General features: G+C 38.6%; 1 protein-coding gene across 1 annotated transcript in view; it reads right to left on the reverse strand.

Moving 5' to 3' along the window:
- Positions 1-5,889: 5,889 nt before the first annotated feature.
- The window catches only part of MGAT4D (MGAT4 family member D), a 29,437-nt gene continuing 9,835 nt past the window's right edge, over positions 5,890-25,491 (reverse strand). The window contains exons 5-14 of the mRNA XM_009290302.2: positions 24,802-24,915; positions 23,429-23,504; positions 18,015-18,126; positions 16,757-16,887; positions 12,788-12,895; positions 11,705-11,898; positions 9,507-9,585; positions 9,304-9,382; positions 6,471-6,583; positions 5,890-5,916 (exon numbers count right to left, since the gene is read on the reverse strand). Of these exons, the coding sequence (XP_009288577.1) occupies positions 5,890-5,916; positions 6,471-6,583; positions 9,304-9,382; positions 9,507-9,585; positions 11,705-11,898; positions 12,788-12,895; positions 16,757-16,887; positions 18,015-18,126; positions 23,429-23,504; positions 24,802-24,915 (1,033 nt within the window). The remainder of the gene's footprint in view (positions 5,917-6,470; positions 6,584-9,303; positions 9,383-9,506; positions 9,586-11,704; positions 11,899-12,787; positions 12,896-16,756; positions 16,888-18,014; positions 18,127-23,428; positions 23,505-24,801; positions 24,916-25,491) is intronic.

Here is a 25,491-nt window from a genome sequence, read left to right on the forward strand (position 1 = left end):
GAGGAAAAGTTGCTGGAGAGACAGCAAATTCAATTACGTTGGGTTTGACGTGCATCAGCGTGTGCTCCAGCGTGGAGTTTTTGCGATACGCTTCGCCATCATGGCCGTGGTCAGTGGGACCTTAACGTTTACACATGGTGGTGTCGTCGTGCTCCACGCGCCTGTGGTCAGTGATCGGGGCGGATAAAGATGTGGTGGCTTCTCCATCGCTAATTGGAGCAATCTAGCTCAAATTAGCAAAGCCCTGTATTACAATTGGAGACTCGGTCCAGCGATCCAATCTACATTTGAGGGATCGGTAAGTGGAGCAGCTATGGCATTAATTCCTGACTGATTTTTTGAAAACCGCACCCAGGCCTGCTGAAGACGGCAGGTACAGGGTTACCGCCCTGAGGAGCTTTCTGGCTCGGCTGCGGTTGGATCTTTACGCTCTGGGCAGTGTACAATTTATGAACATTTAAAACGTTATCCATGGCAGCGATATTTGAAACGTGCAGGAGAGGGCTGAGACAAAAGCGATTCCGAGGAAGGCAGAAGTCGTTCTCGCTGCCCAGCTGCTGACGAACCGGGTCAGGGTTTGGTATGTTTGCATGTGACACTGCGTCACTTGACGACTCACATCATCAAAGCCTTCCTCCTAGCCAAAGGCTGTAGGGGTTGCCGTCCTCGTTTCAAGCTCAGCGTTCGTTCTGGACACCAACCATCACACCAATATTTGTGAGATGAACCATGTAACTACAGCCACTGCCTTTCATTCTTACTGTCGAATCTCTTTGAAGGGTGCATCTGCAACTCTTCACTGAAGACTGCTTTTGGAAAGTACGCTCCTATGCAGCCAAGGGCATGTGTCATTGCTCTATCAGCCATCCCCACAAATCCAGGCAGATTTCGCTGCCCAATAAGTTCTTATTAAGGAACATATGCGGAGCTTTTCTTTCTATTGCCTATGAAACTGTGGGTCTGTGAAAGAAAAGAAGGAAAGAAATACCAGAAATGTTGATAGCCATAAGAAAAAGGGGTACTTTTTTCTCATAACTCTAAGCCTCTTTCAGCCAGCACTCAGGCCACAAGAATCTGTTTTATGTTATTTGATTCTTACCATGTTGAAGAAAACTGTCTTTTGGACACAACTATTATGGCTTATACACCATTAAGCTAAGCTTCCCCCCTCCTAAAATAATTTATAACTTCAGATAATTTTTACAGATTTCTCCATTTGGTTTATGTCTACCACATATTAGTTTGTTGAGTCAGAACTGTTTGGAGTTACCGTTAGAATGTGTAATATGAATTGTAAATCCAAATGCTCATTTTCTTTTTGTGATAGTCTCTCTTTCAAGTATTACAAGGTCATTGTAAACTAACGCACAAGTGCAAAACTTAAATTGATTATATTTCTATTTTGATAGTGTCATCAAAAATTAAGATTGCCATAGATTATTACAATTACAAGCTCCAAAGAGCAATGTAAACCTCACAACTTAAATGCAGTGCATATTTATGTCACAGAAAAGCGGCACAATTTCTTCTCTTGTTAAGGCTTAGCTAGAGATGTCTAAAGATTGAAGTTTCTGTAGAACTATGGTACCATTTCTCAATCATGTGATTTGATGATTCTACGATTCTAATGCTGATCAGAAAGATTCATTATGCCTTAGTTCAAATCCTTATTTAATGTACTTTTGAAAAATGGTACCATAGTCCTACAGAAATCTTTAGACATCTCTAGCTAAAAAAAATTAAGGAATGTTCTTGAGCAATCCATCATGAAACAAAAACACATGAAAACTATCCTCGCAGCTTGAAATACACATACATCCTTTTAGAAGCGATTGCAGAATTAAAGATTTCTGCTTACAGCAGAATTAGTTAATATTCCTACTGTTCACTGTAAGGCATCTATGAAAGATTTATCTGGAATCTTACATTTATGCAAATAAATAATAGTTTTAAAAAAAACCCACAACCCAAAACACTCTCGGACAAGACAGTTGGTTTGTGCAACGAGTAATGTAGCTAACAAATGTCTGACTTATGAGTAATAGAAAAAGTAAATGTTGGGGGAAATTGGGATCCTTGTGTATGGGACACTATCCACTTACTTCCTCAAACATGCGAGAGAGAAGATTTTAAATTCAGTAAGCAAACACATCTTCAACTTCGGATTAAATATCTCCTAATTAATTTTAATAGATATTCTTGTTAAGAGTCTAGTCTCTTCTCAGTGTACATTTAGCACCCATTAGCATTTACAGTAGATGTGTGCTTGTATTGAGCTGTGCAAAATGTCATAGTGACAGCGATGAGATTAGGGGCCCACGTAATGAATGGAAATAAAAACATTTAAAACAATCGGTAAAGCCAAGTTCGTAATTGCCTTTTGTATTGAAGACAAATGTTAGCATTCCCCTTTCAAAAGTCCCTCAAAAGATTTAAGACAAGAATGGAGACACGCTGTTCAGAGAAACGAATAACTGCGCTCCAGTGGAAATCAAAATGGGTTGAATAAACCGTCATTAATATTGAATTAGCTTGAAAAATGTGCTTTCTTCCCACACGGGCACTTAACCTGATTAGGTACATGTACAATGAGCCTGAGGTAGTCAGTGTTTTCGAGACTATGTTTTAAACCACATGAAAGTACTGAAGTAAAACTTCCCGCTGAAGGAGCTTGGTGATCTGGTACAGAATCTGAAACTCCTTTCATAGTTCTTTTTTGACTTAGGCTTACTGCCTTTGTTTCACAGTTACAATCACAATGCCTATGCTGCAAAAGCCAGTCACCCATAAAGTCAGAGGATGTTCCTCATCCCATGGATCCGTTACCTGAACTGAAGCTTCCCACGAGGAGGGCTCTTTGCAGCCTTTAAACTGGCCTCAGAGCCGCGGTGTGCGAAGGCGCGTGCAGGTTCAGCGCGTAGGATTATTAAATGGAAAACCACAGGTAGGAACTTGCTTGCAGGGTGGAAAGGAAGCTGCACGTGTTCTGTAACCTCTCCTTGCCTAACAGAGACTGTTGTGAGCAAACCCAGCTAATTCACTCGCCAGTGGTGGTTGTTGCTATTAACATGCAAAAGTATGCAAGTGTACTTCCATTACAGTCCATTGTCTTAAACTTCCTGGGGCAGTAAGGCTCACTATTCAGCTATCACTTCTTCAGTGAAAATCCCGAGTTCCTCTCGTGAGGTTCCTTCGGTTTTATAGTGGAGCTGTGCTTCTGCAGACGGTGCAAGAAACCTCTGCGCTCCACAAAGCACAGAGAAGAATCAGGACTAAGCAAAATTTTACTTTAACGGTGCATATGCAAGCATTCATTATTTACTATGTCAACATTTAAAACCTCGTTTACATCAAAGTGATGGGAAGTGTATTCTGTGATTGCAATGGTTATGTAAAATACGTAAAAACAGAAACAGAATGAATGAAGCACAAAGCTGGCAGCACAGAATGGAAAATTTATATTTACAAAATATTTACGAACAGTTCCGTCACTTCCCAGTATAATTTCAGGTATTCTGATGAGCTTTTTGAAATTATGCTTCAACAGTTAGAGTGAAATCTCATTTCACTGTGCAAATAAGAGGTTTTGGTAACAAAATCTATTACCTTAGTGTTTTCCGTGTTTTCACTGATTAATAATCGCTCTGAAATTTCCTCCTTACAGTGACACTTCCCTGTAACAAGTGAGTGTAAAGCAGCCTGAATGCAGACGCTGCTTCCAGCTTGAGACTCTCTTGCAGTGAAAGCAATGGCAAAAGAAGATTTTAAGTTTTTACTAGATCATGCACTTAATTAGTAAAATGTTCTACAAGAAATGCTCTACTTCAATTTCTACTTCTTTCATCTTTTGATGGCAGGTGAAACAGGCCTTATAAGAGGGCAATTCAGACTATAGAGTTACAGTACATTTACAAGAACTTGCCATTCTGAAGCGTTTGACGAGATCCTGAAGATGAAGATAACCCCCATGCCACGATGCGATTTCAGTGAGAGTACTAAAAGCTATGACATACTAAGAACTGAACTAAGGCGTCGGGAGAAGACCTACACTTTAATCATTTTCATACCCATACGAGTTTCTAAAGCTCTGCAGGAGAAAACCCCAAGTGTTCTGTAGGTTATCTGCTGCTTTGTCTTTTTGGGTAGAGAGCCCTATTCACTTCAATTTGTTTTCCCCCAAAGATGCTAAAGCACTTCAGGTTAAGAGAGAGAATGACTTCCGAGAACTCAATTTTGTCTTCCCTTAATGTAATCTGTGTTTTATTCCCTCGTACAAGTTTTCGTGACGAAATGTCTCGGACTCCTATCAGCAGAGAAAAAGACGATCTGAAAGGTGATTCTGAGCAGGGTCAGAGGGAGGCGGCTCTGCCCTTCTTGTGCCAGGTAGTTCGATGCAGAGCCACTTTACTTCCCTTCTTCCCTAGTTGCAGTTTTAGCCACTGCTTTTCCACGATCCACTGGTCTCAGTTTCACTAAACCCTTCTTTTTACTCTAAGTGCTGATGGATAAAGGTGTCCCTCCGTGTATCTCCAAGCACTCTGGATTACTGCATTAATTCTCAACCTGCATTAAACTCTTGACCTCATGAAGGCTGCAATATTTGGTCCAAGAAATACATGCATACATACGTACATATAGATACCTGCACGCACATATATATAGCACCACAGTGTATAAAGAATACTGTAAATTATCAAAATATTATTAGAGGTGGTCTTTAAAAAAACACCCTTCTGAACTGTTTTAATGTAAGAAAATTAATTTCATCTTATTCTAAATAAAAATACTCTTGCATTAAGAATACAATTCTACATTAATTTAACCCATTTTATACAAATCCATGCAAAAGTGTACAGTGCAGCTTATTTCTTGCTGTCTGCTGTTAGGATGCAATGCATGTGCAGGAGAATGAGGGTGCAGTCGTGCTTCAAGTGCTAAGGAAGTGATACAGGAATTCTGCACATTAACGGGTAGATGTCCAAGGTGGACTGTCATTTCCCAAAAACATTTCAAATGAGACTACTGTGGTTTACCTTTCATTTTCCAATTTATATTGAGTTTTGCCTTGTGACCAGGATTTAATATCAGTAGATACTCATTGTCAAGTTATAGGATCCAAAATTTTATTTAAATAGATTTTCTTTCTACAAAAATATAGTTATACATAATACCCTTATTATTTCCTGTAGTTAAGTCAATGCACAATTCACTGAAAAGTTTTACAATCCTCTGAACAATACCTGTTTAAGTTTCAAGTTATTCAAATGGTAACTTGTAGGCACTTCCCATTTAAAAAAAAATATTAAACATAACTTATGCTACATTAAGGCTGAAACACACTTCTGTTAAGTTTGAGATCCATTTTCATATTGTAAAGTTGTTCCTGTCTCTGTGGACTGCTCTAAATACTTGCAATGAATATTGACAACTTTTCTTTCAGTTCTACTTTCCCTCCAAAATTGACTGGTGTTCTTAGTGGAGCTGGTTGAAAACTGTCCCCTTAATATTTTTTCAAAAATGTCCATATTTTTAGTTCTGGCAAAACTTATCATACCTTTATGCTTTAGACCCTGAGACAGCCTGTAACGCTTTATCAATTGTTTATAATAATATATATTGAAAGTTGTCAAACTAAGGTGAGATTTTTATATATGAAACCTTAATCATATATAAGAACATTTTATAGAAAATACTAACATAATCAGTTTTTTTATAGCTTTTAATTTTCTTTATATAAAGATATAATAGTTATCTCAACTCTTTCCTAATACACAGTATCAAGAATTAAATGGGTTTGGATTTGTTCTTTTTACCCAGCCAGTTTTTTGTTGCTGTTAGCCTAGTTTTCAAATAATCTGTAACAAGCGACATGTCAGAAATGTATTTTTTTCAGTTTTCAGATGTCTTGATAAGTACCTGGAAAAAACAAAATATATTATTTTCTAAAATATGCAGAAGCATTGCCTAAGACATCAGCTTTTCCCTCCTTCCAACTATGGCTATAGTTTAAGGCTGTAATAATTCTCTTCAGTGACTTCTGCTGAATATTTCTACTTCTGGGTTCGCACACATTCAGACACTTGGGAGACATTTGAAGAATAAAAAACTCACATGTTCATCTGAAAATGTTTGCATATTATAATTAATATCCAAGATGGTGACTGAAAAAAGCTAGAAAAGCCTCCCTGTCTCCTTTGGTTGGTTTGTTTATCATGACGCAAATTCCAGTGGATCAACTTACAGCATTGCAAAAACTGGAAAATCATCCCATTGGAGCATTTCCAGCACTTCTTCTATGAAGTAAATTTAACTTCCTCCCTGAATAATAAATATAATTCTCCACTTGTGTGAGTTTTTCCACACAAAATCCCATTCAAAATTTAATAAAAATTAATGATTGTCAATACTATATGGCAGGAAGAACTGGATTTAATAAGCTTTAATTAAAATGCTTTTATTAACACGCTTACCTCACTAAGTATTGCCCACACAGGAGAATCAGAATTGACTGATAAACGAATAGCCTGTATTTTTCCTATTGACTGATTGATACTGCCTTCTGCAATCCCATTTTCAAAAGCCCCTAAATAAAAAATAAAACAAGACCCATACAAACATATACTAGAATGAAATACGCTTCCAATACTAGAATGAAATTTGCTTCCAAGTGAATTTATGCAAAAGCTCTAAATTAAAAATTATAAATTAACTCCAGGGATACAACATTAGGGGAAAAAATCTTTTGGAAAAAGTCAAACAATAACAACTGAAAGATACAGCTATAAACAAGAAGAAAGATTCATTCCTTCAGTTACAGCAACTAGGAGCTGGAGAAGAATACAAGAAAATAAAGACCCTATAGCTACAAATGTTAAAAAATAAATTTAAATATGTTAGTAGTGACCATATATGTATGGCACACATGGTTGAGTTAAATAATCTAAAAGAGCTTTTCTGAGAAGTATGATTATTTTTAAAAAGATGTATTAGGAATCATGGACCAATTCTGATACATTTCTTCACTAGTTCAATGCTTTTTAACTAACCTTGTTAAAGTTTATGGCATAAAATCATTGCAGACAAATGAAAAACGCTCATCCCATGTATGATACTCATTTCCTATCAACTTGCACGTGCAACTGTGAGTTGACAGCATTTCGGTTTGGATCTCTAATTAGAGCAAAACAGCCACGAGGAGGTGGGAGAGAGGTGCACGGCAAAGCAGACACGAAGCGTTGGTGAGGTGAAAGTGGTTCATTGGGAGAAAAGAGCAATTATGTGGTAGAAGAGACAGAAGAAAGTGGCAAGCAAAGCAGATCTCCCAATGGTCCGTTTTTGTTCACATAGTGGCGGTTTAGTTTAGGTAATAGCAGAAACCAGGCCTTGGCAAGCATGTGGAGAATCTGCAGTTCGTTTAAGCGAAGTCACACACCGCCCTGAGGAAGGAAGAAGGGGAAGCAGGGGTGGGGGCAAAAAGGGGGAAGGTGCATCGCGTTATGCTTCATCTCATTTCAGGTTGGAGCACGAGTTAATGCTGTCATAATCATAAGAAATCCTTGTCTTCAGCTAAGGCTGCAAAATCCAAACCAGAATCAATTATCCTATTAAGACCTTGCAGAGGCTGCAATTAGTTTTTCTTCTAATTAGATGCCTTGGCTTTTGCCACTGCTGGCAGGGTTCTTCATTATTTAAAACGAAATAGGATAGTCATTGGTCAAACATCACATGCTATAATATGCAGTAGCGCAAAGGGTTTCTTTTCCTTACTAGTTCACCTTGGAATGTTGTGTTTATTACAGAGTTAATGAAATTCTCAAATGCAGAAACATTTTATACGTAAGAACAAAATTTCTGTTTTTGAAGTGACAATAAACAATTTACCTATTTTTAAATATCCGTCTTTGGTTGCTGGGTAGTTAAATTTACTTCCATTGTCAACCAGTTCTTTTCATAGCATTTCCTGTAAAAAATAAAACAATAAAATCTCCAGAAATACTTTCTAGGGCATGACGGTTTATGCTGAACACCATTCTTAAAATGAAATAGCACTGTGTATTACAGTTGGAAATGAGAGACTTACTTACATCAGCTGGCAACACTTCCACAGTAGTGTTAAACAGTTTATCGCCAGGGTACTCCATGTTTCCACTTCTGAAGAAGTACCTGATGATAAAGGTGTATTATTTCCAGGTATTTTATACCTTAGAAAAGTTCTACGGAAGTAATTCTTTCCAGTTTTGAAGGAAAGATTCAAATACCTTTTCTCTAATTAGTTGTGGGCTATAGAGAACAGAAATAGGCATTGAAACTTTCCAATGTGTGACCAAACCATACTAGAGGCTTTTTTTCATTTTAAACAGAACAAGCATTAAAACCATCTTTCTCTGGCACCACGAATGCAAGTGTTCCCCCTTTTCAGTGCTCAAGTTCCAAATAAATTAACTTTCCAGGTTTAAATGGCTTAGGGAGATCTGCCCTCTGATCTGTTCCTACCACCCTAAGGCTGAGGTGAGATGGGCTTCTGGAATGTAATGGCAGCAAAAATCCCTGTTTCTACTAGACCATATGCTACATGCCAAGAGAATTCCCCCTTTTTATCAATACTGATCAATTCAGGTGCTTCTAAATAATCTCCTTTATAGCCAATGAGCAACAGCACTGTCAAAGCGAGAATCCAAGCAAAAACACCTATGGGATTTAAAAAAAATAAATCCCTTTTTGGTTTTACATTTCTGGCATTAGTGTTCTTAGGTTTTTAGATCCAAGAAGAGCTAAGGAAATTTAAAGCATCAACCTCCCTCCTCTGGTATCAAACAATCAAGACCTAAGAAGACCACCAAATATTATAGGATTAACTATACATTTTCACAGGTAGCAATGTGATGGGGCTGGGACCAGCCATTAGGCAATACCATATGTAAGTTAGCTTCATCCAGCACAGCTCCCAGTAACAGGAAAATGCAAAAATATAGGCCACCCAAGTTTCCCAAAGCATAAACCAGTTAATTAACAGTGCAATTATCCTATTAAGACCTTGCAGAGACTACAATTAGTTTTTCTTCTAATTAGATGCCTTGGCTTTTGCCACTGCTGGCAGGGTTCTTCATTATTTAAAACGAAATAGGATAGTCATTGGTCAAACATCACATGCTATAATATGCAGTAGCGCAAAGGGTTTCTTTTCCTTACTAGTTCACCTTGGAATGTTGTGTTTATTACAGAGTTAATGAAATTCTCAAATGCAGAAACATTTTATACGTAAGAACAAAATTTCTGTTTTTGAAGTGACAATAAACAATTTACCTATTTTTAAATATCCGTCTTTGGTTGCTGGGTAGTTAAATTTACTTCCATTGTCAACCAGTTCTTTTCTTAGCATTTCCTGTAAAAAATAAAACAATAAAATCTCCAGAAATACTTTCTAGGGCATGACGGTTTATGCTGAACACCATTCTTAAAATGAAATAGCACTGTGTATTACAGTTGGAAATGAGAGACTTACTTACATCAGCTGGCAACACTTCCACAGTAGTGTTAAACAGTTTATCGCCAGGGTACTCCATGTTTCCACTTCTGAAGAAGTACCTGATGATAAAGTTGTATTATTTCCAAGTATTTTATACCTTAGAAAAGTTCTACGGAAGTAATTCTTTCCAGTTTTGAAGGAAAGATTCAAATACCTTTTCTCTAATTAGTTGTGGGCTATAGAGAACAGAAATAGGCATTGAAACTTTCCAATGTGTGACCAAACCATACTAGAGGCTTTTTTTCATTTTAAACAGAACAAGCATTAAAACCATCTTTCTCTGGCACCACGAATGCAAGTGTTCCCCCTTTTCAGTGCTCAAGTTCCAAATAAATTAACTTTCCAGGTTTAAATGGCTTAGGGAGATCTGCCCTCTGATCTGTTCCTACCACCCTAAGGCTGAGGTGAGATGGGCTTCTGGAATGTAATGGCAGCAAAAATCCCTGTTTCTACTAGACCATATGCTACATGCCAAGAGAATTCCCCCTTTTTATCAATACTGATCAATTCAGGTGCTTCTAAATAATCTCCTTTATAGCCAATGAGCAACAGCACTGTCAAAGCGAGAATCCAAGCAAAAACACCTATGGGATTTAAAAAAAATAAATCCCTTTTTGGTTTTACATTTCTGGCATTAGTGTTCTTAGGTTTTTAGATCCAAGAAGAGCTAAGGAAATTTAAAGCATCAACCTCCCTCCTCTGGTATCAAACCATCAAGACCTAAGAAGACCACCAAATATTATAGGATTAACTATACATTTTCACAGGTAGCAATGTGATGGGGCTGGGACCAGCCATTAGGCAATACCATATGTAAGTTAGCTTCATCCAGCACAGCTTCCCAGTAACAGGAAAATGCAAAAATATAGGCCACCCAAGTTTCCCAAAGCATAAACCAGTTAATTAACAGTGCTGATCACAGAACACCAGTGTTTGTAACAACTGTCATTTAGTGCAGCTTACTAGATAGAGAGATAGACTTGCTTTCTTAGATTTTTTTTTAAATAAATGAGAAATCCACAATCTTTGCAGAAATGGAAGTCTCTTAGTTTTGTGACCAGTTTTGGGAGGAAGCGTAACAACAGCGAAGGAGTTTTCTCTCTGAATATCATTACAGAGATATGATAATTATGGTAATTCGTGTCAGAGAGACTCTCCTGGAACCGTATTTCTTGCTAGGTTAGTTTTAACTCAGATCTGTTCTCCAATCTGACACAGAGAGAAGAAGAAACTTTGCTGAACCAGGCAGGACTGCTGCTTTTGGTGCCAGCCTCAATTTGTATTGTTCATAGAGTAAGTCCTTCTGAAAAACAGTTCTCTATCTTAAGCTACAGGTGTCTTCCTTTCAAAGACACCCAAGTTGAATGGTGTGAAAACAGAAGATGATGATAGTTTCTTTTTTTAGAATGAGAAAAACATTCAGGGTGGGACTTGGCTGTAGAACCAAACTTGTGAAGTTAGAAGTCTGACTGTGACCCAAGTGTTCAAGCTCTCATTACAGGCAATGGAGATACGCTCAATGCAGTTAATGAGACTTAGCAACTGACTGAGGTGACCAAGTAGAGAATGAGATGAATAGCTGTCTAGCTTCCCCTAACTGTATCAAATGGATCTCTATCTGTCATGTATAGTAGGAGCTTACACACCTACCTTACGTAGACATCTCTACTGTAAACACCTACATTCAAGTCTCTGAATCTTCAACTGAATCCCACCTTTATTAATTCACTCTTCATTATTTCCCCACAATAGCGATATTTTCTCTTCGCTTTCACCTGCGCTGATAAATGTCTGGTCTGGGACACAGCCTTTGACTTGACATCATGCAAACAGCCTTTCTGTTGACAACTGTACAAGTAAAGCTTTCATTGACTCCATTGATGAAATTCATTAGTTAAAAACAAATTCCTTTGGGAATTATCGTAAGAGAATGTAAAATATTTAACTGAAGAAATAAAAGGACAAAAAATTAAGAAGCTCTCTAACTACCAAGGAAGAAAGGTATTTCAGGAGGGGAATTCAAGAAGGGGAGCAGATAAAGAGCAAATCATGGATTTTTTGCCTGTAACGAGGCTATGGTTTATGTGAACAGTTGAGCACTGGTGATTTTGAACAGACTCAATCATTTCCAGACTGGATATATGTAGGCTTCCATATTCCATATCATGTAATACTTACTTTTCAACTTTTAGTGGACTTAAAAAGGTGAAGCTGATGTAGTCCCCTGCCACTGGAGCTGAAGCCCAAAAACAGTCTTTTCCTTTATAAACTTTTTCCAAGGTATATTGCTGGTATGTTCTTAGGCTTGTATCCACTTTTGCAGGTGGATTATTATGTGCTTTATGTAGCACATTTTTGCCAAAATCTTTATCCTATTGGATATAAAGAAATGTAATTTCACTCATACAATGAAAAAAAAAGTGCTCCAATATATTGTATTACTACAGGAAGCTATGCCAGAAAGTAATTACCTCAGTGAAAAAAAATATACAATCTATTTCTAATAGAAATAGAATATTAATTTCAGTGTAATCACTGAGACTCAATGTTACAGATTATAGACAGAGCTGTACTGACTATTTCTCAGTTGCCTAGATTTAAAAATAAACTTCTTCACAGTAGGCTACTTCATAGTTGTCTACTATGCCTTCTGCCAGAACATCCGATATTGGTCTCTGCTAACGGCTATGTGAACCTGTAGTCTGATCCAGTACAGCAATTCGAATGATCTCATGACTAGTCTTAAATGGCGCCATCAGGACATCCCTGAAGTGTGGTGCTTCATTGCTCTTGTCCTATCAGATAGGTGGTAGATCCACTGTTTGCCCTCCAAACTCTCCCTAAAAAATCCACGGCCGTCACGATAGCCACACTCTTGTCCTACCAGTATACCTTTAGCAGTCCCTCATATTGGTAGTGTGGACTATTCGGCCAAAACAAATCATCGTAGCCATTTGCGTTTGTACAGTGCAGAGCACATGAAACCTTGTGCTGTGAAGAGTGTTCCTACATGCCATGAAATGCTACTATGACTGGTACAAGTGTTCAGATTAGAGATCCAAAGATGTTTGTGCAGAAGCAGTGTGCCCCACCTGCAGTTTAGATGCCAGATCAATATCCTCCCCCAAACCTGCAAACCAACGTTCTTGGATATGGAAATGCCATCTAATGCCAAAGATGCAATGCTTGAAACTGATTTGAGAAACAAGTCAGAACACAAGCATGTAATTTAGAAATATGGCATTAATTTCTCATCCTTACTTTCAAATTCTGTATCTTCCCAGCCAATGAAGAATAAATTCCCACATGCTGAAAGAGAGATGGTTTAGCACGGATACGTAATTTTGCCTTTTCCTTTTCACAGTGTATCTGGAAAGAAAGTAAAAGGGAGTGAAGTTTTATTTAAATAAAGGAGAGACAAACTAAGTTCCACAAGGCAATTTCATTATGTAGTTGAGGGTACGGGTCCAGGTTTTCTATCCATATTTAAATGAGTAATCCTTAGATTAACAGTCACCTTATTTCAAATACACTGTTTCTAGACTTAAACTCGTAATTCCACTCATGGTGCTATGTAGATTTGAAGGCTCAACCACCTCTAATTCAGGGATTCCTGTACTGTATACCATCAATCACACCTCAAGAGTGACAAAAATGGACCTCAAATCTGAAACTGATGGTTTTTAACTGTTTCTGGCAAATTTCATTTCAACTCTTGGCCTTGCCATATCATTCTATTTAAACTATTTTGACCAAAACTGACCTTCTTGAGATAGATTCTGGTTACATTTCAATCTTTATCATTTTGGCTATTTCTGCTATGTTTGAGAGGCTTATAATGTACTATACTATACTATAAGTTATGTATCTGTTCTCTTATAATTACATAAAGCCCTTAGATACTGTATTTCAATCCTGATTTTCCAGTTTAGTACACTTTGTGACATGACATATACCGGGGAATTAAATAACTGTAATTGGTACTAATTTCTGAGTTTCTTGATTTTTGAATGATAGCAAATTACTTCTTTAAATGTAATTTTTTGCCCTGTATCTACAGAGCAGCGTAGCTTGATACAATGAAGCAAATATGCTACAATAATTAATGAGACATAATGAAGCATAATGGCATAGAACAGAGCTAAAATGAGACTCTCTGGATTGTACTCTCGGTTCTGCCACAGAATTATTGTATGAGTTTGGAAGATCATTTAACTTCTCTGTATCCCATGTCTCACATCTTTAGATTTGAGAGGAGGATGTGTTTACCTCTTCAATCAAGTGCTTTCAGTTTTATAAAAGAAATATGTTACATAAATTGTATCAATGCCTTCTAAAGCTAGAAGTGATAGTCTTCACTCAGCTGGCTTAAACACCAAAACTCATGGGGGATTTGTGGTTTCCACAGAAGTACTAATTAAAAGTTCAAAACCACCTGGAAGGCTATAGAAAATACTAAGTATTTTTATGTTTGTCCACAGCAGATGTTCAGCAAAACAATGTAAAAACACAATACATGCAAATTGATTTATTGGCAGCTGTTTCTTTGAAAAGCAGACTATACTTTTGCCAGGAAAAAAATTATTAGAAGAAAAGAAATGTGATCTTTCTCCTGACAGGGTTTGCAGTTCATCCCCTATAATAATGTAGTCTCTAGCATGTCTCCTTTTATTCTACGGCAGCACTACCAAAAGAGCTACTTATGGTAGCAGCTGAGAATAATCAGTAGCGCAGGACTGGTGCGGTCATTTGTGCAGAAACTGAGATAAGGCTCCTTGTTGAGTCAGGGCTCCCATCTTTGCAGCCTGCTAGTCCCCACTACACTTGATAGATACATGCCACTGCATATGATCACAGAACCATAGAATGGTTTGGGTTCAAAGGGACCTTTAAAGATCATCTAGTTCCAAACCCCCTGCCATGGGCAGGGACATCTGTCACTAGATCAGGTTGCTCAAAGCCCCGTCCAACCTGACTTTCAACACTTCCAGTGATGGGTCATCCACAGCTGCTCTGGGCAACCTGTTCCAGTGTCTCACCACCCTCACCGTAAAAAATGTCTTCCTTACGTTCAATCTAAATCTACCCTCTTTCAATTTAAGATTGTTGCCCCTTGTCCTGTCATGACAGGCCCTGGTAAAAAGTATTTCTTATAAGCCTCCTTTAAGTACTGATAGGCTGCAATACGGTCTTCCCGGAGCCTTCTCTTCTCCAGGTTGAACAACCCCAACTCTCTCAGCCTTTCTTCATAGGAGAGGTGTTCCATCCCCCGATCATTTTTGTGGCCTTGCTCTGCACCCGCTCTAACTGGTCCATGTCTTTTTTGTACTGGAGACCCCAGAACTGGATGATGGTTCACGGGAGGCAAACATCATGAAGTTTCTGAATCACACAGAGATCTGATGGCTCTGATCATCACAGACTGCCTTTTCCAACTTGGTGAGCAGATGTAGCTGAATCTTGGTATGTTAAAACTCAGCTGAAAACATGTGCCAAACACCCATCACCACGGGATGGCCCATAAAAGGCACGAACAGGTGCCCCGTTGACCCTCCCGTGAGGCATAGTGTGTGATCACTTAGTGACACTCCTAGTTGCTTGGAAAGGGGGGAGCGTGAGGATTTCTGTCAGCTTGCCTTCTCTGGCACCTGTAGGAAAGTCCGCTGCTTTAATCTGTCAAGCAGAGGAGGAGCAGCAGCCGGGATCTCTGTCTTCCTCCCAGCCTCCATTTTCTGCATTCCCATGAATAGTCCCAGCAGGTCATGCCACTGGTCATTCCCGCCCAAGGGCAGCGTGAGACTGACTTGTCTCAATAGGGTTTCGCTACCCACAGCAATTGAAATTGCAATTGCAGAAGTGAAACTCACTAGAAACTTGCTGATACCACTCTGCTTTGGCCTGGCCAGAGCAGACTCGCACGAGCTGCCTGCCTGCCTTTCATGAACACAGCTTCGTTTTAGGTATGAATCAGGTCTTAGAAGCTAGAACAGTAATTTAAAAAATAAAAGTAAAATGTTTCATCTATCGGATGGAAGTTGGCACATGTTAGACAGATCTGGAATGGGTGATGCTAACACAAAAGTATCTTTTTTTTATTATTCTGTTATCACAGGCAGGCAAGAACCTAAATTAGAGGTACTTGAGGCTCACGCTAACTCCTATGAGCTGGCCTAACCCATGGAGTGGGATTTCAAAGCTTACTCCTATCTGTATGAAGTGGCAATCAAGAGTCCTCAGTGGCATTACTAAGTGTAAAACCAGGGACCTTCTGCTATCCCCAGGAGTCACCTCTGCTACACAGTAAAACTTGAAGCTTGTTTGTTCCACTCCCCTCAATCTCCTACTCTGCACAACGCCTATCTGTCTCTTCTTCCTTCTTTATCAACACAAAAGTAACATGTGCGAATACCTGGAGTGGGGACTGGCTACACTAATCAAATAAAACTCTTGAACCGTAAAAACCAAAAAGGAGCAGAAACTCCGGTCAGTGCTCCGTGGGACAGTCTGTTATACAAGAAGAGTGTGAGTAGTGACCAGCACCAAAGACTGGCAAGAGAAAGAATGCAAAAGGACATAAAGAAATCCTTAACATATCATTGGGCTCACCTGTAGTGCTAGAAATGGCACCTTTGCAATTCAACACAAGTGTTTCTTGCATTTTCAGCGAAAAGTATCATTTAGTTCATTCGATCTACATGTTTCCCTGCATTTTTTTTTTTCAGGCAAACAGTCAATTTTTTCCCCAGGTAGTAAAAGATTTAAAGCAAAACACTTAAGTTCTGCTTCCTGAAAGAAAGGAATTGGTATGCAAAATTCAGAACAACTGTGACTGTAAAATTGTACTGACTTCCATATTAGAAGGTCAGCAGCAGATTATGAGAAGTGATAGTCCACACAGATCTACATATTCAAAATTTTCTTTGGTGCTGCAGGGTTGCCTACGTGACCAGCTGCAGGCAGATGTGAGCTTGTGCTGTCCATGTTCTGAGCTGACGGAGGCAAAACAGCTCTGGTGAGGAAATCTGAATTTCTGTGAGTCAGGCCTCTCCATATGCCCTACTGGGCTCAAACACCGTGCCACTCTATGCAGGTCTGCAGCAGATCTTTCCCCACAAATTCCAAAGAAAGTCAGGTTTGAGAGATTTCTATTCTGCTTTTTGAAAATAAATTATTTTGTCACTGAGACTGTTTGAATATTACTTAAGTTCATAAATTCATAGACATACTTACTGCATCCTTTTCTGGATTGCACACTTTAACCCAGAGCAGGTGGTCTATAAGCCAGTCTATGGGCTTATCTTTATAGAACATGAGAAAAAATTCCACTATGAGTGGCAGGTCTCCTGATTTAAACAATTTTCCTGAAAGCAAGACAAGAAGTTGCATATTCAGACATTTTTATTGCTGCGCAAAAATCACCAGCTTTATGTTTACTCCAGCCTTAAACACATGGATGTAATTCTGATATTTAGAAATTTCACACAGGCTCCAGCTTTGGAGATTTGCTTATCCTCCAGCTGGTTGGGATTTTGAAAAGATTTCCATTCCATGACTGGAGATATTCTCACATAGTCAACCAGTTGACTAATTAAGCATGCAGTTACATCTTAGTTCCAAACACAAATCTGTCAGTCACCTGTATCAGTGTCTCAGATGAAATGAAGTCTGAATAATTCCTCAAAATGCTAGGCATGCAATTTCACTGGCAATACTATACTGAATATCTTTAAATTAAGATGTAGATATGAAAAATGTTGCTTTTAAAATACTATCACTGTTCATTTAGTTCTCTTGCTATTTCTGTTACCAGATTTTGTTAGATTTCTTTGTTTGACCTAACACAAGATGTTATCACAAGTAAATTGTATTAGAACTGAGTAAAAAATAAAAAAAGAAGCTTACTACTAAAAATAATAAAAACCCTTCCCTATGATATGGGACGCATGTTCTGCTCCACAAAGGAAAGGAAGCAGATTTTTTACAGATTGTTCAAATTCCATTCTTGAAAAGAAGACTACACGCTACTTTGTTTGACCTAACACAAGATGTTATCACAAGTAAATTGTATTAGAACTGAGTAAAAAATATAAAAAGAAGCTTACTACTAAAAATAATAAAAACCCTTCCCTATGATATGGGACGCATGTTCTGCTCCACAAAGGAAAGGAAGCAGATTTTTTACAGATTGTTCAAATTCCATTCTTGAAAAGAAGACTACACGCTACAGGGGCACATAGTGCCCCGAGGTGGAACTACTTGCTTCTTATGGGAACCCAACTACTAGATCCTGTGCTGAGGAGACTCTGCATTAAAATGACAGTTTTAAAGAGCACAGAAAGTAAAAGACTTTCCCTGGGAGCTTTCCTGAAGAACCAAGGAAGTTCTGATATGTTAGTCCTTCCATGCTTTGAAACGTAATCCCGAGTGAGACCTACTCGACCTACACAGCTCCAAATCCAATTGACCCTGCTGAGGTCTTAATACTTACCAATAAATCCAAGCTGGGAGAACTCGAGAATCATCCACTCTTGGGACTGTTTAGCAGCAAAGTTTTTTATACTTTGAATGTAATCAGGTTTGGCTATAATATCATCTTCCAGCTGGGGAAAAAAAAAAAAGCAACATAAAACCAGAAGGCAAGTGGTGGTGATGTTGGAAAAAAAAAAAGCAACAAAAAACCAGAAGGCAAGTGGTGGTGATGTTGCCACATGTCAGTGATAACTGCCTTGTGTTTGACTGCTGTACAGCGTGTACTGAAGTTGTGCCAAACTACAGTGGGTTGCTATTTAGCTTCTACGTATATCTCTGTTTCAGTATCATTCATTAAATATTTATTTACAGGAGTGACTATAACACTATGAGTGCTGCTTCTCACTTTTTCGAGAAAGGAGGACTCCCTACCTTAAAGAGATCTCACTTAAAAGAAAACATTAAGCAAAAAGATAGAGGTTAAGGAAGAAGGCAGTAGACAGTTTGTACTGAAGTTGTGTAAGCATTGATAAGCAGCAGGAGCAAATTGTTTGAAAAGAGAGGCGTCTAAAGCAGATGGTTAAAAGCTCTGTAAAGTAGCCTGGGCAGACTTTATCGTACCTAAAAGGATCCACAGAAGAACTGTGGATGATTACTGAGACGCTAGTACAAAGCAAGTTGTTTCAGGGAATACTAGTCACGAAAGAAGGAACATGCTGCGAAGCACACTGAAGGACAGGAATACATAGAGGCTCTGTAAAGGCTGACACTGAATACAGCAACAGAGCCAGCTAAAGGATACTTGGAAGAGGAGACTGACATCCATCAAGGAAATGGGAAAGGCCTGGGCTGCATTTTTGCATGGCTTTCAGAGAAGAATGGGGGATCTGAAACACCAGAAGCTGTTCCAGTTACTAAAGCTGAGGATAATGAGTCCAAACAAGGAGTTTAGAGGTAATGACACAAAGGAAATAAATGAATTCCAGAAATAATTAAGGAGCAAGTAATTCAGGGTTTGAATTCACTATGGGTGTGAAAAACACAGGAAGAGGAGGCTACGCCTTCAGGAAAATGTTGTTGGGGTGCAGTGTAATGATACAGTTGATTTAATCTAACTGCTGTACTTCATTGGCCCGGGTGCTTGTCTGGTGGCGCTGGAATCTGATTCAGAAAGCTAAATAGGTAGAAGATGAATGCTATGAGAAGAAAAATGCATGGTTTCCTGCTGGTTTTGCATCCTCAACTGACTCGGCGCAGAGTCAGCAGCAAGAGCATGAGAGACCAGGCCCACAGCTTTTAGCTGAATTTGGCCATTACTACAAGCGTAGGGCTGGCGGGGGAGAAATGCATTGTCAACAGCGAACCCAGGAAGACGTACAATGAAGTTTGAAAGACAAGTTTAAGAGATGTGTTTTGACTCTGTCAGCTTTTGCTGATGGTAAGATAACAAAAAATAGATAGATGGAGATGAACTGATGATATGCTGATGATATATGATAAGATGAATGCTTATTAACAGATTCTGAGATCTGGGGATTGTGTTGAGGTGACAGTTATGCAGAAGAGAACAACAAAAAAAACCCCAAAACATCAACTTACAAGAAATCTTGCATAACATTAAATGAGCTAAGAGGATATCCTGTAGCTAGATGTAAAGGGAGAAGAACAAGAAATCAAAGAGAGTTTCAGAGAATCCTTAAAGAGAAATTGAGGGGCACCCAAAAAAGGACGAAAGGCAGAGAGAGGAGTATCTCAAAAACCTAGTGAGACCACCATATCAAGAAACACTAGAAGAAAGCGTACAAAAGTAGTAAAGATGAAAAATATGGAGGCTGTGATGCAAAGCGGGTATGAGTGTAGTTATGAACTGAAAGTAGTTTTGCACAGTGAGAGGTCTGAAACTGCCTTTTCTGGAGCTGACAGTTAAAAGTGAATATTGGAGAACGTAGTTTGATATCCTGTGTAGCGCAGGCCATTAGAAGTTGTTTATTCAACCCTGTACTGAGCCCGTAATTTGTGTTCAACTAAAGCACATCTTCTTGAAGAGCATCTGCCATCGCGTAGAGATTTCAGTACCAGTTCTTTTTCAGTAAGTTATACTATGTGTAATTATCATGAACGTTTAGTACGTGGTACCCAAATTCTAATTTGAATTTTTCTGGCGTCAGCTTACAGCTACTTGTTTTTCATATGCTCTTATCTACCAAAGGAGATTATGCAGTGGCTGTACACAGCTGGATCAGAAAGTTTAAGATATGGACTGTGTAGTCCATTTGCCCCATTGCCATGAGAAGGCCAGCAGAGCACGGTCGCAGCTCATTTCCCTTCACTCATCAGTACTTTGGGATGAAAAAAAGATACGTGCACAATAGCAAGGCTATGTAAATTTCCTAAATGATAGACAATAAATGGGTTTCCACGCGTTTTTCTTATGTGGGTTATCTGTCTAAGAGAAGTAAAAATGAAGAAGCAACAAAAAAGTGGTAGCATACAATGGAAGTGTAGGCATCAGACAGGAAAGTATCTTCCTTTCTAAATTATATTAGGGTATTTTTATATTTTGAATCAGCATTCAATGAATATGTGAAGACTGTTAAGCTGAAAAATCTTATTCTCTCATTTTCCACAGAAAACAAACCTCCAATAGTTCATTCCATAAACATAATTTTTTTTTTTTTAGCACAAGCATAAAGAAAATTTCAGCTAAAAATGAGCTTTCATGAAAGTTATTCCTTTTAGGAACTCTACCAAATAACAGGCTTGACCTAGAGTCTAGTCGGGGGGGAGAAAAAAAAAAAAATCAATACAAAGACTCCTAATGACTTTCACTGAGCTATTGCTCAGGCCTTAAAACCATTAGAGAAACACTCTAGAGAAACTGTAATAATGGTGTACAGATAAGTGCTGCTGGCAATATATATTACTAGTATATACATATATGTTACATGTGAATACACAAAGCTCCCCCAGCCTCCACAAGGGAAAAACTCATGAGGTGAAAAAAGCATAGCAGTAGTTCAGTTAACTAAGTTTGAAGTTTATTTCAGATTTTAACTGAAGATACTACAAGATTTATTTAATGTTTTATTTTTGGTTCACCCAAGCGCTAGTAGAAAACACTTCCCAAAACCTGCTGTATCTGAGTTTCTCAAAGGTGCTTTCAGATTTGAAATGTTTTATCACTTCAGAATGAACTAAGTCTATATAGACACAAAGAACAAATGCATCTCCTCACTACTAGGCTGGGATTCGAATGCCTGCTTTTACAGCTATGGTAAGATCCCTTTATATTGCCTCTGACATTATTACAAGTGTCTCAGGGGGCTCTGGTGGACTCCAGGAAGAATAGTGAAAGTGGAAACAAGTATTTCAAAGTTCTCTTAGTTTTTTATTGATTAAGAAAACTTCACAAAAAAGCCCGAAAGGAGCAGTAGCTGGTTCGGGGAGGGGGGGAAAGACAGGCAAAGTAGAAGAGATGCTTCAAGGAGAAGAGAAGAGAAGAGACGGGGAGAGAAGAGACGGGGAGAGAAGAGACGGGGAGAGAAGAGACGGGGAGAGAAGAGAGGGGAAGAGAAGAGACGGGGAGGGGGAGAGAGGGGAGAGAAGACTGATGGGATTTATTGTCTTTTTTCAAAGGTTATGTTTGATCAGTAGGTAAGGTTCATCCACAGTGTAACCCTGTTAGCTTCAATGGACTTCACAAAGCTACTTGCTTAAATCCTGATTCAGCAGTATCCTAGAATGAGTGTTTACGTGTTGATTCAGCTAAGATCTTGCCTGGCTCATGATATCCTGCAGACATCAAGAGTAATTACATATGCTTATCTTCTTTCAAAATTCAGAAGTTAATACCAGTCACCCAAATTCCTGACAAAACAGTAAATAGAACCTAAGCTAGTTCAAGTTTTCCCTAAGATTACTGAAGTAAATCTTTGTACCAGGCTGAGGAAAGCAATTTTTAAGTTATTTGCTTTCCATTAATACAAGGCTTCCAAATGGAGGGAGATCATGACTAACTTTATGGCAGCATGTGTTCCTTCTTTTCACCTGTACTCTACAGAGTATTTTCTGGGTAGACCAGCATCTGTGCTACAGAAGTAGCTGCAGACTGGACACACAAATGAAGAAATGGATGTACTGAAGAAGTGGTAACGGTATGAGGAAAGCGCAGTTTCTCTCTAAGAAAATTCTGAATGGAGCTATAACTACCACCAGGCCGTCACAATCCAGGCTTTGCTCCGAGTAACACAGTTCATCCTTATATAACGTCCCAGATAAGAAAACACATATTCTCAAATTTCTTTAAAAATACAAATACATTAAGTAAGTCATTTCCATGCAAACATGAATGCTTGGAGAACTTTATAACAGAAAGAGACATTAAGTGTCTGGCAGCATGCTTAACATTTCCCTTCACCATGTTTCCCATGCCTTAATGCTCTAGTGCACTTAGTAAACTTGGGTAGCGTTCTTAAAAATACACGAAAGTGACGGGAAAATACTTCATTTTCCAGCAAACCTTAACTGTGCAATAGACAACATTTTTCTTTGTCCTCCTGTCTTCTGAGTGCCTATGCCAAATTTGAGAACAGAGCATAGACTCTTGAGTAGCCCAGCTCAAATGCGTTTGTGTTAAATACTGACAAGCCTGCTCTTGCGGTCTTCTCTCCTGCTTCTGGGAATCTTGTGATGTACTTACGTGATACAGAGTCTGAGGCCTGTTGGAGCAGGAGAAGACCCAGGAAAACTAAGAACTAAGCAAAATGCTGTTCTGAGCTTTTTTTAAAACTGTCGACATCCATGAGCTACATGAAATTTTATGGATCTGTTCCATTATTGAACAGTCATGATAAATTTTGGAATCTCTGGTGGTGATTATCGTCTTTATGAAGTGCAAATTATCACAAACCTAGAATGATGGCTAAACCTAAGCCTGAATGCACGGGGATCTTCTTAAAGTCTAACACTCTAAATCTTCTGGAGAATTTAGGATCTGTACCAACTTGCAGTTTAACCTTGTCTCCAGTATCACTATACTGGTATGTTTCCCTATCTGTAAGGGTTTTTTGGTTCACTGTGATCTGGGTTATAACCTGGAGCTACCAGGACTGTTCTGTCTTGCTGCACCAAGTGAAAACACATTAAACTCTGACTTTCTTAACCTAATCAAATAAGGGTTTCATGCTTCAGTTACCTTGTTCTTCGACCTCACAAATGACAGGAAGGTACAAATGGATTTAATCAAATAGTACCTGGCTGCAAGATTTACATAAACACAGAAATACGTGGATGCTTGTAAAGAGCACAGGCAAAATACACAGATGACGACAATAGCTTGCTGATTTTATTGAGGCCTTTGAAACAAATTAAAATCGCCAAAGCTAATAATCAGTACAGATGTATTGCAGCTACTTAATGATAATGTGAACATACCTGTAAATAAAATGTTCCCTTAGGTTGGGCATATAGCATTAAAAAGCTATAATCCAAATTCTGTTTAGTTCTCCACCTAAACATAAGCAGCAAATTCTGATAAGCTTTTTGGGGGGGTTGCAAGGGTTATATCTATAATAAAAGCATTTCTAATGCTCTGCGGTTTTTTGTCTACAGTAAAACTGTAAGGTTTAGTATTCTAACTCATTGATGAGTGAATAAAAATTCCTCTATAATCAGTGTAAACATTTGTAAATAATTTGACTTTCCTATAAAAGTTAACATTAACTAAGCAAAAAATTTTGATCTGTATCAATGCAGCCTGAAACAAAATGTCTGACAAGTATATTCACGTCAAATGACATAAAGATTCTACTCATTATATTATGAACAGTAGAGATCAACACACAATGACTATTTAAAGATCTGAAATTAAGTGCTTTCACTGATGAACAGCACAGAAAACAGGTTGATAAAGGTCATTTTCAGGTTTAAATGTAAACACAGATTTTTTTCTACAGAGTACAGTCTCTCATTTTACCAGAGGATGAAGCTGATGTTTGATAATCAATGCTAAAAGACTAGAGAGTAGTTTATCAGTATTTAACTAACATAAAAGTGTATCTGATTCAAATCTAATCATATCTGAAACTTAAGTATAAGTATGTAAACATATTTATGCTCTGAAAGATATAAGGTTTATCTATAAACCCAATCTACATGCATACATACACTTGCTGATTTCCTTCGACCCAAACTCTCAGTACTGCAGCTCTCTTGCTGCATTGTTGGGGTAGCTTAAGATAAATTAAGTTATTGTTGATCAAAAGAAAATTAATTTCCTCCAATAAATCAATTTGGTTAGGTTAGAATCTCTGTCTCAGTGAATTTGGGGCACATGAGTGAATGAAATCACCAGTTAGGATATATTACTAACAGTAGCATAAAAAGTCCACGATCACCAAAAGTTAGGTCAGTAATTAAACCCACAGTAGTCGTTACTAGTTAGCTAAGGGGCCACATGGGGTTTCCTTTGTGTGTTCACAGAGCCTCTCCCTCATCTGTCACATAAAACATTTTCCTGTTTTTTCCTTTATGACCAGATCATCTAGCCTACCGCCTCTTGGCATTATCCATCTGGTTTAAAACCTGTGGGATGCCTAGAGTCCACACCCAAAGGAGAAGCCTTGGCTCTCACCCTGAAGCTGACGTGCAGCATAGCTTTTCTCAAGATCCCCTTGTGTAATAATTTTTAACAAAAGTACACTTGAGGTCCATTAGCTCTGAAATACAAAAACATTATCAGCTCAAACAATGTTGACTTTTGCAGAATTTTCCATTTTATACTCTTAGGTTTTATATAGCAATCTTACCTTACTCTGTCCTCCGAATCCCCAAATGTTTTCTTCAGGTTGGAAAGTTCTGGATAATAAGAAGCAGGAGGAGAAATAACCTCTAGGACTCCAGACTGGATTTCTTTGGGGAAGCTGTGAAAAGAAGCTTGGTGAGACCCCATTCCTCGAAAAGACTTTTGAGGGCAACCACGGACAGCAGCTCCCCAGAGTTAGGTCTGCTCCTCCATAAGTGGAATTCACAACTCTAGCAAAGAAACTAAGTCACACAGATTGTAAATTAGGAACCAGGAAGGAGTCTTTGACAACCGTCAGAACAGGCAGGACTGAAACTCATCAAAGTCACAGAAAACACTGAAGAGAAGCGTGTCTCAGAAGTCCTGCCCCTCCTGCATCTATAGATGCTTACTCGTAATCCTGAGATGGTTGCCAAAACACAGCAGTAATTCACAACCAAATCCACTATCTAGAACTACACAGAACTGTTCCCCCTTGCGTGAGAGCTCCTAGCTTCCTTACACTTGCTCTAACTCTCATTCTACATTCTAGCCAAAATGATACTGTCCTGGAGTAGGGGTTTGGTATGGGGAGTCTGGGTCTAGTCTCTGCTCCAAGGATTAAATTTTCTATTTAAAAAGTCATTGAAAAAATGTGTAATCAACTTTGGGAGCCAAACCTGGAAGTCAAATCTCCCCCTTCCTCCAGAATATG

The sequence above is a fragment of the Aptenodytes forsteri genome, unplaced genomic scaffold (assembly GCF_000699145.1).
Source record: "Aptenodytes forsteri isolate BGI_AS27 unplaced genomic scaffold, ASM69914v1 Scaffold125, whole genome shotgun sequence".
In the NCBI taxonomy this organism is placed as follows: Eukaryota; Metazoa; Chordata; class Aves; order Sphenisciformes; family Spheniscidae; genus Aptenodytes; species Aptenodytes forsteri.